The 15,144-nt window shown below is 39.2% G+C and overlaps 1 protein-coding gene across 1 annotated transcript; it reads right to left on the reverse strand.

The window, feature by feature from the left end:
* Window positions 1-1,471: 1,471 nt before the first annotated feature.
* Window positions 1,472-13,364, reverse strand: LOC125314964. The gene is made up of 7 exons (XM_048278507.1): window positions 13,339-13,364; window positions 10,352-13,298; window positions 5,257-5,367; window positions 4,663-5,079; window positions 3,677-4,375; window positions 2,868-3,584; window positions 1,472-2,001 (listed from the first exon to the last, which is right to left on the reverse strand). Exons 2-7 carry the CDS (start codon window positions 13,247-13,249, stop codon window positions 1,510-1,512), a joined length of 5,334 nt encoding a protein of 1,777 aa, XP_048134464.1. The 5' UTR covers window positions 13,250-13,298; window positions 13,339-13,364; the 3' UTR covers window positions 1,472-1,509.
* Between the last annotated feature and the right edge of the window lie 1,780 nt (window positions 13,365-15,144).

Here is a 15,144-nt window from a genome sequence, read left to right on the forward strand (position 1 = left end):
ATAGCGTGTGCTTTAAGAACATGAACATGAACATGAAGAAATTCAGAATCTTATGATGCAGAAGCAAAGAGAAAAACCAAAGGATGAGAATGGCTGCATTAATTGGGCCTTACTTATTCCCTGCGCGTTTGGTTGTTTATGCCGATAACCTTTGTATCGTTGCATTGAGATCACCCTCGCATTCCCCCCAGTCCCACTCGTATCTGAACAGTGACGCACGGCGTAGACTTGGTGTGCTTAGCTTACCCTTAGAAAAGATGTTCATTTTGGGGCACTCTTCCACTTTAATCCTCCACAGGGATGGAAACCTCAAGACGCAACTTGTGGTGGAGAAGAAGCATTCTAGGCTTGGCAAATTTTGGAGTATCAACTCTTCTAGCTTCCCAAACGAAATCACTTTTCCTTCTCCGTTTTCATCGTCTGCCACTACTTCTTTCATTCTTTCACATTCTATTACCGTTATCTTAATTAGATGCACCAAACTTGCAATCGCTGAAGCTATCCCTAGATGTACCAATCCAGAGGAATTCATCACCACTAGCTCCGTCAAATTCTGAAAGGATATCTCGGCTGGAAATAATGTTGTCAAACTAGGACATTCCCGAACCTCGAGTTTGTCAATACTCCGAAGAATTTTGGACACTAAACAGTCTTTGCTCCATACATGCTTTATGTTGTGTAGCTTGCTCAACTTGAGTTCTCTTAAATGTTCAAGTACCAAACATTTTCCCTCGTCAACGAGCCCTTCATCGTGGAATAATTCTTCAAAAGCACTACAAAAGAACTCAAGGCTTTGTAGGTTCCGAAATCTCAGTAAGAGGGATATGGGAGGAAAGACGGTATTTTCATCATGAAAACATGCCAATGTTAGTGCTTTTGGCTTGCCAAAGATGTCCTCAGAAAATTTTCCATTTTGTATCATCTGAATATCCTTATCGACCAATGAAAGTCTCTCTAAGGTGAAAATGCCCTGCGAAATTGCCGATACAATGAGAGAAGTAAATTCAACAAGATTCGGCAGTAAATCATGTGCCGTAAAAGGCAAACCTGTCACGGGATGCACTCATAGTGTTACTTAAACATATGAGGTTTGTTACGTTGTCTAAAAACTATAAGTAAGGGGGCTGCGAGTTTTCGTTAGTATGCGGTGGACGTGGAACATAATGGGGTGAATTAAAGAATAAAGAAGAATACGGTGAATTAGGGTTCCAATGCTTTAATTTTTGAAATGAAATTAGAGTATGTTTTTTAAAGATTGTACAAAATAAAAAAGAGAAGAAAAGTTCAATGGTGAGAAACGTGAGAACAATGGAGAGGACCATGTGTCAAGTTCTCATTGACCTTCCCAAGTACATTATATTTAATTAGATTAGTTAAGGAATATCTTATGTTACAAACTAATAGGCAAGGGATATCATGTTAGTATCATGATATGATTAATATGCAGTGAACATAAGATTAGTAAGTGCTTTAAAGAACAAAGTAGAAACTGAGGGAGAATAGTTGAAGTCATACCTTCTCAAATGAAGAGCGTGTTTCTTGGTCTGAAATGTCCTGATGATCATTTTTCTGAGGCCACTTGTTCATGGTTGCCACCAAAGGAAACATGTTCGGTTTGTCACAATGTGTCACTCGCAATTTCTTCAAGAATGGCCAGTTCAAAGTAGACAAGTTAGGGCAGAAACGCTTGAGTTGTGGCATAGCATGGAACACCAGAGAGGTTAATTGCGGGAAAAGTGCTTGAGCAGTAGTGGAGTGTGGAGTGTTATCCCCACTTGCGACTATTTCCTTGATTGCACAAAACTCCACTCGAAGTTTCTCCAATTGGTTTAGACTTGTAGCCACCCAATGCGGAAACAGATTTTCAAGGCTCTTACAATTATCAACTTTCACTTTCCGTAAATGTTCAAAAGTGAGAGTATCTTGAGGACTGTCTATCCATATTTTGCTCAAATTTTCCATGTGAGAGAGAAATATCGACTGAAGCTTAGGAAATTGTACCTGCCATATTTGAAAAAATGACACCATAAATTTGATGACATTGGAATTATGAACTTACTGTCCTCCCACAAATCACAACATTCTAGAACTTGTTAGTGACACAATCAAGGAGAGGTTGCTTGATGCTTTCACTTTAATGAACTAATGACTAAGGCCGTGTGCGGTGCAACAAAATAAGCTACCTTGAAGCCTGTACCACCGGTTAAAACTCATGCACAAAAAAGATAGGAGAACATTTCACTGAATTACGATCCAAAGAACGAAATGACGACCCCAAATACCACATGAATACTTTTGCAATTTTCCTAAAAATTTCGCGTGAAAAGAAATTTTAAGGCATGTTTCTTACACTAACAAGGATCCCTGGGAAAATGCAAATAGTCTTCGTGAACAAATAAAACATGTTATGCAAAAATAGATTCTAATACGAAAAAAAATGAAACGATTGTATGAGCTGCTATGAATTGTTCACTTAAGAGCCCATATGGAATTTTCATTTGGTCGTGAATTACGCTATTACCACTTGTCCCTACCAAAAAATCAGGTGACTAGTTTCATGCTTCTTTATCTTTGATTTCAGTGATAGGGAAGATTTCAGTTTATCCAATTTGTGAATGGGTTTAAAATTATGAAGTTTTAGTTGGTGGTGATACCTATCTACAATTTAAGCTTAATCAATTTGTAATGGGTAACCAATTTCTTATCCTTGACTGATGACATTGTGTGGCGTGTTGAGGATTTCGGAGGCAAAAACAAATGAAAGAAAAAAAGCGGATGTCGCATTGCAACTTCCATTGGTGCTTCCATTTGACAAGATGTTTAATTTTAAACATCAAAAGCATTGGATAAAGGAAAACAAGACTGACCTGCGGAGTAAAAAGTGAAGGAGCGCCGTGGTCGATCTCCATCAAAGGTTGCCAAGTTAAACTTCTCATCTTGGGACAGTAGGCGATGGTCAGCCCATCTAAACTAGGGCATTCCAGCCGATGATTCTTCCCCGAGAGAAAATTAGTCATATTGGGCAAGCATTCCAGCTTCATCCATTTAAGATTAGGAAATGTAATCTTCTCCACTGCGCTTTCCTGCCCTTCTTCCTTTGCGATCACTCCTTCCATTTGACCACACTCCTTTATTTCCATCCGCCATAGATTGGCAACACACCGAGCCATCGATGGAGTGAAAGCATGTCTCAAGTTGCTGCATTTATAAAGGGTGAGACCAAATATCATATCGAAGCGCAGCATCCCTTGAAGATGGTTGTTCCATAGTCGCCGCAACTTTGGTAGATTGACCAAGTCTAGATCTTGTAAGATAGGTAGCACTCGTGTGCTTCGCACACCCTCCAGCCCATCAAGATTGAATACTTCTTCTAGCGACTCGCAATCGCGCACTTGCAATCCTTGCACTTCATTTAAAACAGGTATCAATCTGGATGGAATAGCGTTAGTAAATGATGGACATTTATCCACCACCAGTGATTCTAATTGCCAAGAGGGCTTGATGGGAATAAGTTCGCCGTGCCATTTTCCAATTAGCTCAGGGAACTCAGACAGCCGCATCGACTTTACTCCAGAAAAAGTAGCCTGTTAGAAAAAGCATCATTAAATGTAAACTTCTAGCTAGCAAAACGCAACAAGTCCATATAATTGCACAGAATTTGCTAACCGATGCATACCATTTCTTTAAACATATTTTGGATGGTGATGTTGAGGTTTTCCTTCCAAAACCACGCTTCTGTTGATGCTTGTACTCTCTCCAACTTTGGCGTATTTATTGGTCCCTGAGAGAAGAACTTCATGCTAGGACATCCACTCACAATGACATCTTCCAAGAGTGGGAACATCAAAGTGCATTTACTTGAGCTGAAACATCTCAGCCCCGTCAACCCATCAAGCTCCATATACTTCAATTGATTGAAAACCACCACAAGCCCCTCCTCACCTCCATCGTCACAAATGACTTCTGTCAACATTTTGCATTTACTTATCCTCAATTTCGTGAGTCCCACCAAATTTCCAGCTATTGTTGGTGTGAACATCTTTGATAACCCATCACAAAATGACACATCTAGAGTCTTGAGATGTTGAAAAAATCTGGAAAATGGTGGTATTACTTTTAACTCGTGCCTTGGGCCTTCTTTGGCTTCCACAATGTCGCTCAGCTCTTCTATATCAGAATTGCGTACAACCAGCTCTTGCAAGTTGGTTAAACTCCGAACAAGATGACATGTGGACATTGCAGATTCCTTCGAGAAATGACAAAGCTCGAGAACTCTAACCTTGCAAAAGGATTCTCCATCATGAGAATGCCCATGCCATATCTCCATCCCTCCATATAAATCCAATTTTAACTCTTGCAGATTTGAGAATGCGCCCTGAGAAATTAGTCAAATCAGAATCTAAAACCAGCTTAGTTAAAAGAGTGTTCGTGTATTGTGGTATAAGTCCTGCATTTTAAGATGTTGAGTCTCATGCAATTCGACGGAAGGAAATGCACCCCATGCAATAGACATTATCACGGATCTTTTACATTTGACTTCTTGTACCCACGTTTGCACTCAAGTAAATCCCTACATTCCCGTTTGCACTCAATTATAATCACAATCGCAATTTACCGCCGAAGCAGCAAGAAATTAATTAATAAAAAAATCTTGGGTCGTACCTTTTCTATCAAGAAGAGAGGTTGTTTATGAAGTGGCATCTCATTCTCAAGTTGCGAAGCAAGTATCTCCACTTTGTTACAGCCATCCACCTTCAAGATCTTCAATGCCGGCCAACGTAAAGCATGTGTTCCTGTGTAGATGCACTTCAACTCTGGTAGACGCGCAAGATTGAGGGAGGCTAACTGAGGGAACACATCCCTGGGATCTAGTCCGTCCTTCTCAATGAGTTCCACAATGCCACCACATTCATTGATCTCCAACTCCTCAAGTTGCATTAGATCCCTAGCTACTGAGGTTGGAAACAGAGAGGTGAGGCTGTCGCATCTGGAAACGGTAACAGAATGGAGACACTGGAATTTGACTTGACTGTGAAGTTCCTTATCCCATACACGCTTTAGCTTTGATAATCCCTCTAACTCCAACTTTTTTAACGGGAAACGAGCAATGGGATATCCATCTAGAGGACTCAACGGCTGCAGTTTGAAAACAACTTCAAGTGAATCACATGATTCTACCTCCAAACTTTCCAAGCTCTTGAGCCTTCCAAGAATGTAAGAAGGAACAATGTTCACTAGCTTGTTGCATCTCCAAACATTGAGTGACTTTAGTTTGTGGAAAGACTCTGTAGCAACTTGATTGTCCCATATTGTCTCAATGCTATCCATACTCCAGATGCGTAATGTCTCCAAGCTAGGAAACGCAACCTGCAATATTCGCTCACGAAATTAGTGATTCTGTCAGTTCGAAAAGTTCATGAATACATGGGGAAGAAGCGGTGGTCCTAACAATCTTGGTCTGTCCATTGTGGCCGTATCCTCATCTTGCAAAGGACATACCAAAGCTTTTCTGTTTATGTTTCGACATATTATTAGTCTCTCCATATTTTTTAAGGATAGTTCAAAAGACAACATGAAATATTTGAAAACAAAAAGGACGATATTCCTCAAATTTGTTTGATTTGTCCATATTAGTAAATTTCCTTTTTCGTTTTACTAGAAGTAGTTTCAATGTTTCATTTTGGACAAGTTTAACTTCAAAATTAGTGTATTATTCCCCATACTCTATTAGTTAGCCTGTTAGGTTTCTATTAATTTACTCAAATTAAACATGTGCGATATAAATAATATTACAATTTATTAAGTAATAATCTTTAATTTCTCCAAAATATACGTGAAATATGTCGGGGACATCATAACTTCCGGTTAAAGTCAATATCAATCATTTTTATTCAATATTATATCACTCTAAAAAAAATTGAAAAAGTTAAAAAATAAAACAATGAAGAAGGGATTGCTTGGGTCAAAACGAACAAAACTTATTTATATCATTTTACACTTGAAAGAACTCAATATACTTAATTGATTGAATTTTCCTTTTAAGATTCATTTCTTTGTTACCGTGTTGGATGATCCAATTGTTAGATAAAAATTGTAGGCGCGTGCAAGCCATGCGCCAAAGATTATGTGCAGGGTCAGCAGTGTGGGCGCGTGTGGGCGGCTGTAGCGAATTTTTTTTTTTCGTGTTTTGCAACTGGCTGACAATTTCGCGATATTTTTTTTTTTTAGCACGTAAATTTCCCGTTTTTCCTTAAATTAAATATGCGTATGAGGTCCGATCGGCGCGTTCTTGGTACCGACGTGTTCATATTGAAATGCTCTATGTTGTGGTACATTTTTGTACATGTTTGAAGCATTTAAAGGTATAAAAATACGTGTGAAAAATACACGTATAATTTGGGATATTATTGTATTTTTAAGCTATGTTTCCCTATGTTTTTTGAAAATACAGAATATTGATTTCTTGTAAATGACCACTCATGGTTCATAGATAGCATGTATGAGATGCTTGCAATAACAATGGTAGGAGATCCATTGCACGTGGGAAACCTCGAATATCAAGAGAGTAGCATGTTCTGTTTTGTCACTCGTTCGTCGCCCATGAAAAGGAAAAAAGAAGAAGAGGAATGCTAGCCAAAGAAATCGAGTTGGAAAAAGCTTACAACACAAAGCATGGATTGAACAACGATACCGACCTGGACTAACAGGTTCTTGGATTGTATAAGGTATATCGTTGATCGAGTGCAGTGAGGGAAAGAAGAGAAGTAAACAAAGCAAGAAGTAAGTAGAGCTTGAAGTAAGCACATTGTGAACGTCCCACGTCCCTTTACGGAAAGAAAGTCTCAACCGGAATCACATTCCGTTTGCGTGAGGATGTAGCTAAAAACATAAGAATTGAAAGGCTGGCAATTTACAATATGAATTAACTTGTTTGCAAATGATTATCCGAGAAATCCATAAATGACACGATTTGATACAAACTTAATATAGATAAATTTTATAGCAAAATTAACAAAAATAAAGTGTTCTCCAATGAACATTGCTATATCACAAAATCTTTTACTACATAGTTACCAGGAGTGGATTTAACCACATAATTTGAGAGTTGACAATTGAGCTCATTGAAGATTAATTATCCAACTTTTGTATGTATAGTGACACTACTATATATTCTTCATTTCAATTCAAAATCACAATTTGAAGAGTAACTCTACTTTGGCTTATCCAGCTTTTATGGTGCTGTGATTTTGTGGAACGCAATCAATTTTAACCAAAGTGGGCTTTGGCGATCCTGCTTCGTCTTCAATATAACTATTTGTTAGTTTTACTTATTTAGCTGGCCGGCATAACAATAATCTATATGAATATATCATCTTTTACAATGTCTTAATACTTTGATGTGATTGATCCAACTCTTATTGATGTGAATTTAAACTTGCCAATTATTTGTAACGCTATGTGGCAACTTGAAATGCACATCATGTAAACTCGTGAATTGCTACGCACATAAAATTGATGCCAATCATTGGATTTTTTTTTTTATATTTAAGATTTTGACCCAGCGTTTGTTACGTACCTCTTGATTGAAGAGGGTAGTATAGCATGACTTGACACGATCCTCACTCCAAGCTTCTCGTGAACCTGTCATCGATTTTTAATCGGATCAAAGGAATGCCATCTTTTGCATTGCAGGGATGAATTAATCTAAGAAGACCTTTAATGATTAAACGAGAAAAAAATCAATCTTACACTTTCTGCGAGAGAAGCACGTCAAACTTTCCAAAAATTGGATGCTTAAATTGGTTAACTTCGGGAATACTAGAGTTCCTGATGTTTCTATTCTTGACCCTTCATCCTCTATAATGATCGCCTCCATCTTCTTGCAATTGGATACCTTTAGTTCTCTCAGTTGTACGAGAGATTGAACCATGGATGGGAAAAACAGAAACCCGAGGTTGTTACAGTTAGACACCTCTAAGCGCTTTAAATTATCGAATCTCACAATTCCACAAGGATTCTTGTTCCACATGCACTTCAAGCTTGGCAATCCGTCTATATAGATTGTGTTTAACTCAGAAAGAGTCTCAATATTTGCATTGGCGCCTAATCCGTCGAGGTCAAAAATTTCTTGCAACGAAGTGCAATCTTCTACCTTTAAAATGTGGAGCTTGGGTAGTTTTACCAGTGAGCTGGAGTTGATGACCTTTGAGAGAGATTTGCATGAAGAGACCTTAAGAGATTGGAGACTGCTCAGCCCCAATGGAGATTCATCGGTCCATATATCTTCCAGATTGGGAAGTCCAACCATTGTCAAGGACTCCAAGGATGGGATTGAAACCTGACGGATAGACCCGTCAGCATACGTGCTATAGCAGTTTATTACAAATGGTTGTGGAAGAAAATTTACAGACTTTAGGATAATTTTTGCATTTACAAAAATCTATGATAAACAAAGGCTAATTTACAATCAGAAAAGGTACTCTACGACCCCAAGAACAACTAATGAACTTCATTTTTTTTTTATTTACAAAAAATTCGTGGATCGTTTAGATTTTGTCTGCAATTTATTAACAATAAGGGAAACTACAGTCGTCAAGAAATAGCATTCATTCAGTTTGCTAATGACTATGAAGATTAGTGATCCTTAGAGCAAAAGGAAGTACATTCAAGATAAATTCCTTCCTATAAGGTAAATCACTCCCACTTAAGTTATGTTACTACTTTGATGTTACATTGCTCATTTTGTCGGATGATTGCCAAAAAGTACTGCACTATCTCACAATGCACATTACTACCATGAAAAAATTATATAGAAACTGTAGAATCGCCCTGATTGTGAAAGACATAGGCAACTTACAAGCAAAGGACAGCATCTCATGGAGTGATCAACAAGGCAAGTTTCAATCACGAGAAGTAAATTATTATGCTATAATTCCTTAACTACAGAAAGGTATGTCTAATTACTACCTTCCTAAGGAAACATAGCAATCTTGAAAAGTAATTTAGTACATCATAAGGGAAATTACTATCATAAAAGTTTAGTTACTGCAAGTAACTTCCTTTTTACGCCTCCACCATCCACCTAAGCCCGCTTGGCCTTTGCCAGACCCAATCAATTTATGTTTGAAATATTGTAATTTATATAATAAGAATAAACCTACGACGGGGCTAATTTCCTTTCATACTTGATAAATTTATAATGGCAACTTAAATTTCTCTCCATGTAAGCTCATGTTTAAAAACTTGCGAAACTAATATATTGCACGAACCTCGAACTCCACCATCAACTTCAATGATAATTGTCACTGTTTATCCTTAGTTTACTTACTTCTTTTACTAACAATAACCAAATTAACAGCTTACCTACTACACTAAAAAATTGTTAAACAATTAACTACAATTTCCACCTGTTAGTCACATGTGATTTTTTACAATGACTTGAAAATTTCCAATATAAATAAAGAAAAATGAGGAAAAAAAGGCAATGATCTTGAAAGAGATTAAGACAAAAAATAATAATAAGATGGTTGGCTTCGTGAAAAGGGCGTTGAAATATATCCCAAGCATACGAAACGATCAAAGAAAAGGCTAATTTTTTTTAATTTCAATATGCATATGGCCTCCCTAGTCAGCTATTTAATTTCAATATGCCCTAATTTATATAACCACATTTTCGATGTAAGTGTTTACCGATTTAAATCTTCATGGGGGATCTCGTGAACTTTTTCCTAAAAGTCACTCAGTAATGCCTTCAACTACGAGATAATGACACAAGTTGAAGATGCATGTTCTTTTTTTTTTTTTTTTTCAATTAGAAGTTGAAGATTTATGTTTGTTATGCCCAAAGTGCTTACATATATCTATATCTTTTATATGCTTTGCAAGTATGAATATGCGTGTAATTGTGTGCGTTTGTACTTGTAGGGCTTATGCAATGACTAAGTGCTTATTGAAACACACGATAGGAAAAAGACGTGCATCCATTAGATTAGCATCGTTGCTACTATTTGAAAACCCAATCCCCTTGCCCATTCTTCGTATTGATTTTTACCTAAGCCATCTAGATATCATTTTTTTTTACTTGCCGCATGTAAGCTGCAAATAACTCTAGTCCTATCACAATCTAAATTTACATGGATTTCATTCTATTTGGTGGAGTTCTACGCAATGAAGAGTAACGGAAGATTGCTTTACGCAATTACGGAGAAGGCATGATTAGGATAATGTAATTAGGCAGAAAATGAACCGAAAAAGAAGAAGAAGAAAGAATAAGGACAATAATCTATGTCACATCTAATTAGCAAATGAACAAAAGATCATCAAATAACATATTGTTTTGATAGAAAGTTACCTGTTGCCCGTTGAAGAATGCAACTTGAGTGCCAACATGGTCGTTTGATGTACAACTTGAAGGAGCCATCCCGGCGGTGCAAAAGTTCTTCATATTCGGCAGATCACGCAATTTCAAGACATGCAAATTCCGCAACTCAAGTTTGCCACAATCATCCACTTCTACAATCTCCCGCATTAAGTGACAGGTGACAACTCGGATCTCTTCAAGGTGTGGAAGTTCTCTCAATAATGAAAGAGGAAACAAAACTTCCATCTTGTCACAGTTTTCAACTCGTACTACCTTTAATGCACTAAAGGAATTGGAGGAGATGTGGTTGCTGCATATCTTTTCCAAGTTGATGAGGTTATCGAAAAGTAATGACTCCAACATCTTAAACCCCGTATGCGATGGTAATTGGAGGACGTGATGGACAGAGGGACTATTCTCGACCTGTAGGTGCTTTAATTTCGGAAAGCCTTTCTGCGATAACGCGCAAATACTTTGCTCAATTCCATTTAATCCGTTTAAAAAGAGACCGTCAGTTTTGCCTAATAAAGTCTGTATGCATCCTTTCCGAAGAATATGGCTCATTGGATCCAACTGAAGCTCCAACATGCTCGATAGCTCCAATGTGCTCGACACATTGCGACTTCGCCGGCGTGGCACATCACCTATCCGGATTTGGTACTTGGTTAGTTTCTCGACGTTTAGATCCTCTGGGAGCACACTCGGATCGAGAATGGACACATGCAAAGTGCAGAGATTCTTCAAGTTATTCAACTCAAAAAGACCGGCATTAGTGGGTGGAGTTTGCTCCACGGCATTCCAACAATCAAAACTATTCTCCATATACAACTCCTCCAATTTCATCAAGCTCCCAAGCACACCCGGTTCAATTATCTCAAGTTTTGAGCAATGGTTTAAGTCTAACAACCGCAGCTCCACCAATTGTCCAATTTCTTTTGGCAATCGTTGAATTTTGGAGTTCGCAAAGCTGAGAACACATAGCCGTTTTAGCTCGCTGATCATGGCTACATCCTCTAACGAACAATCATTTAGGCACAGAGTGTGTAAGTTCTCCAAGAACTGGAATGGCGAAGGTGAACGAGTGAGCCGCACTTGAGAAAGATGTAAGACCATGAGTTTTCTCATAGAGTTGAAACATGAGCCTGGGACCTTAAGAGATTCATTGTTTGTGAACAACAAAAAGATCCGCATTTCAGGGCAATCTAAGTCTTCAGGAAGCTCCTCCATGTCAACGTAGGGAAAGCATACCGATGTGCAACTTTTGAGCTTGTCCTTCGGCAATTCTATCACCGACTTATCATGATTTTTCAACACCAGAAGAGGGTCATCTCTTGAAGCTACCGAGGCAACGAATCCACGAACCAAGTCGTGTATCTTGAAACCATCAACATCTTCATTGTCTTCTAACAAAAAGGATGAGGCTTTCAGGGTTCGGATCAGTGAGCTCAACCTGTCTCTCACTTCTTCCATGCTGCTATCTTCTCGAAATAACCTCGAACCCACGCCATACCTCACCAAGTTTTCAAGAGAGGGCTTAGAGACACCGTAAACGACACATAGCCGTAACAATGACTTCACCTCCTTGCCATCTTCCCCTTTGAAACGATTATAGCTCAACTGCAGCATCTCGTTTATTCTTTCACTGATTCCTTTGTTGGTAGACATCTCAATTTGTCTCAAAACATCCTTCCATTCGCGAAAATCGGCATCTCTAAAAACATTCGCCATTGCAATAATTAGGAAAGGCAAACCTGCACATTTGTTGAGTGCTTCATCCACCAGGGATTTGAACGGATCGTGATGAACTTTGTCGCCCACCGTCCTCTCAAACAATCTTTTTGCCTCTTCCTCCTTCAGCGCATCGAGGAGGAAGTCCCTGTCGCAGCCCATTTCCCTTCGCAAAACATCTTGAAATCTTGACGTCAACAGCAACTTGCATCCTATGACTTTGTTGTTGTGTCCGCAAGGAATGCCTACTGACTTCAAGTCAAGCCCTTTCCACAGGTTGTCCAGTATTATGAGCACCTTCTTCTTCTCCCTCACCTCCTTTTCCAACCTCGTGCGCAGACGTTCCGCTCGCGAATTGACGTACTCCACATCCTTTATGTCCAGGTCCAACGCGTGCGCAATCTCTCCTTGAATCCTCTTGACGTCTTGATTTTCCGACACGTCGGCCTTAGCGACCCAATCAAACGACTTCGCTTTCTTTATCCTCCTTTCGGCGTCGTCCAATAGGGTGGACTTGCCGACGCCGCCCATTCCGTAAATCCCGACTACGCTATTGTTGTTATCAGCAAGAGCAGCCATGATCTCCTGCATGATCAATTCTCTGGATTGGACCATGCCGTCGTCCTTAAGCTTAATTGACATCGAGGCAAAAGAAGCTGAGGCCATCGAGATGGTCGACTGGACGACATCTTTGCCTTCTCTCTTGGCCGGAGTCGAAGCAGCCGCATTCCCTGGAGCAGTACCACTGAAGGAAATATACTTGAATTCACTAAATTCTTGAGCGAGTTGCTGAATGCCCTCGATCATGTGCTTGGCCTTCCTGCTGAACTGATAGCGACAACAGGGTTCGGGAAGACTCCCATAGCAACAAGTCTTGCTCGCCTTTTCGAAGTCGCCCAACAGGTCTCGCGCCTCCTTCAAGGCCTTCTCAGCCTTTGCCTGCCACTCCACGACATGACTGTAGACCTCCCGGCTATTGTTTCTGGCCACTTCCACGTCATTGTGGACCATATCAGCCTCGTACGCCAGCTTTCCGACCTCCTTCTGAAGATCCTGGGCGTAGCTTTTGGAGGAGATCATGTATCCGAATTGGCGCTTGACGGGAACAACTACCCACTTCAAGACATCCCACCCAATAGAAACAGCAGAATCCATCGACATTTTGCTTTGATTTTTCCTTTTCGAGAAAGAAAGAGCGATCAAACGGGGAGACCGAGAGAGAGAGAGAGAGAGAGAGATAGAATGAAGAGAAAGAGCAGCAGGTAGTGAAGGAGGAGGAGGATGGTTTGGCCGAGGAGAAGAAAGAGCGAAACAGAGCAAGAATGATTGTGAGGCGAAGAAGGGAAGGAGATTTGAGTGCGGAAAAGGATAACGAATCAATGGATGAGCTTCAGTTGGGGAGATCCAACGATTTAAAATAAAAGAAAGTCCGCTGTCGGTCCCATCTATCAAGCCACCAACGTGGACCAATGTCTCCTTCCTTTCCTCCACTGTTAAGTGGCGCACTAACATCTAATTCATGTTGACTGTTAGGTAATGACATGTCATGAGTCTCTCGCCTTTTCATGTATCATTTTCCGAACTTTGACAGGTTTATCGACAAAATAAATAAAGTCATCAGGGGCGTTCCCTTTGTAATTAAGTTGATAAGGACCTTTTGCATGGTAACTACCTAATATATGGAGAATAAGTGCACATACTAGAAAAAAATTTACCATCTGAAGTTAGCATTCTCCTCAAGTAGGCAATTGTTTTGGCTACAATCTAGGGCCATAGGTGTAGAGGTTAAGCCAGTGAAACATCCTGCAAAACCAGTCAAGCTCAGGCCTTGGCATGTGAAAGTGGCTCTAACCAAAACAAGCTTTGCACGCAACTTGTGGGATTCAAACGGACGATTCCTCTGTTTCGAGCTGAAAATTTCAGCAATACCCCAACTAACCATACCAATCTCGGAGTTAAGCAAGCATGACGTTTTTACGGTGACGAGCAAGTTTAGTTTGCATTCTGAACACTTCTTAAGAAAATGATTATGTCAACATAAAAATTACCATACTACGGATATTCGATAGTTTTACGAGAGAGATGCTCAATAAGTATAATGTCAAAGTAATAGTAGTATATGATGGGTATTCATCATATTGGACTCGGATATAGTTGAATGTTAGTTGGTTGAATCTCTATGCGTCTATTGGTCTCACATGACAAACATGCCCATCAAAATTGTTAGGTTGGAAAGGTCAATTTACCCCCAATTGTGTAGATGCATCATCGCCGTTTGAAAATATTTTGACTAAGTAAAAACAATAAAGTCATGAGGCACATAATTCTTGTAATTTTTTTTTTGGTCGAAATAATTCTTGTAATTAGGTCGATAAGATACTCTAGTTAGTAGTGCAAAAACATTCAATTAACCTTTTTTTTTTGGCTTTTCTTTTGGTTAATCTTTATTTGGTTGGATTGATTGATTTTTGTTGATATTGCTATGATAAAACAAAAATAGAACTAAAAATAAAATGTTTTTGCCATTAACGAATGTCTTTACATGTGAAAGTTTTACCATATATGAAAGTCATTCACCCCTATAATAGACACATTACCAAGTACAAGTAGCACATATTTAGAGTAATACGCAATCTTATCAACATACTAGAAATTGATCGGTACGGATTGCTTTTCAACGGCCAATATCTAATTTTATGGTTAGACCAGTTCATTATGGAAGCCCCTCTTAAAAGATGCAACAGGAATGGCAAGATCGATCGACATTTTGCTTTGATTTTTTCTTATCGAGAAAGAAAGAGCGATAAAACGGGGAGACAGTGAAGAAGAATAAGAAGGATGGTTTGGCCGAGGAGAAGAAAGAGCGAAACAGAGCAAGAATGATTGAGAGAAGAAGAGGGGAATAAGATTTGAGCGCAGAAAAGGACGACGAATCAACGGGTGAGCTTCAGTTCTGGAGATCCAACGATTTAAAATGAAAGAAAGACCGCAGTGGGTCCCATCTGTCAAGCCACCAACGTGGACTTGCAAACCATATGTTAAATGTCGCCGTGAGT

The sequence above is a fragment of the Rhodamnia argentea genome, chromosome 5 (genome assembly GCF_020921035.1).
Source record: "Rhodamnia argentea isolate NSW1041297 chromosome 5, ASM2092103v1, whole genome shotgun sequence".
Classification (NCBI taxonomy): Eukaryota; Viridiplantae; Streptophyta; class Magnoliopsida; order Myrtales; family Myrtaceae; genus Rhodamnia; species Rhodamnia argentea.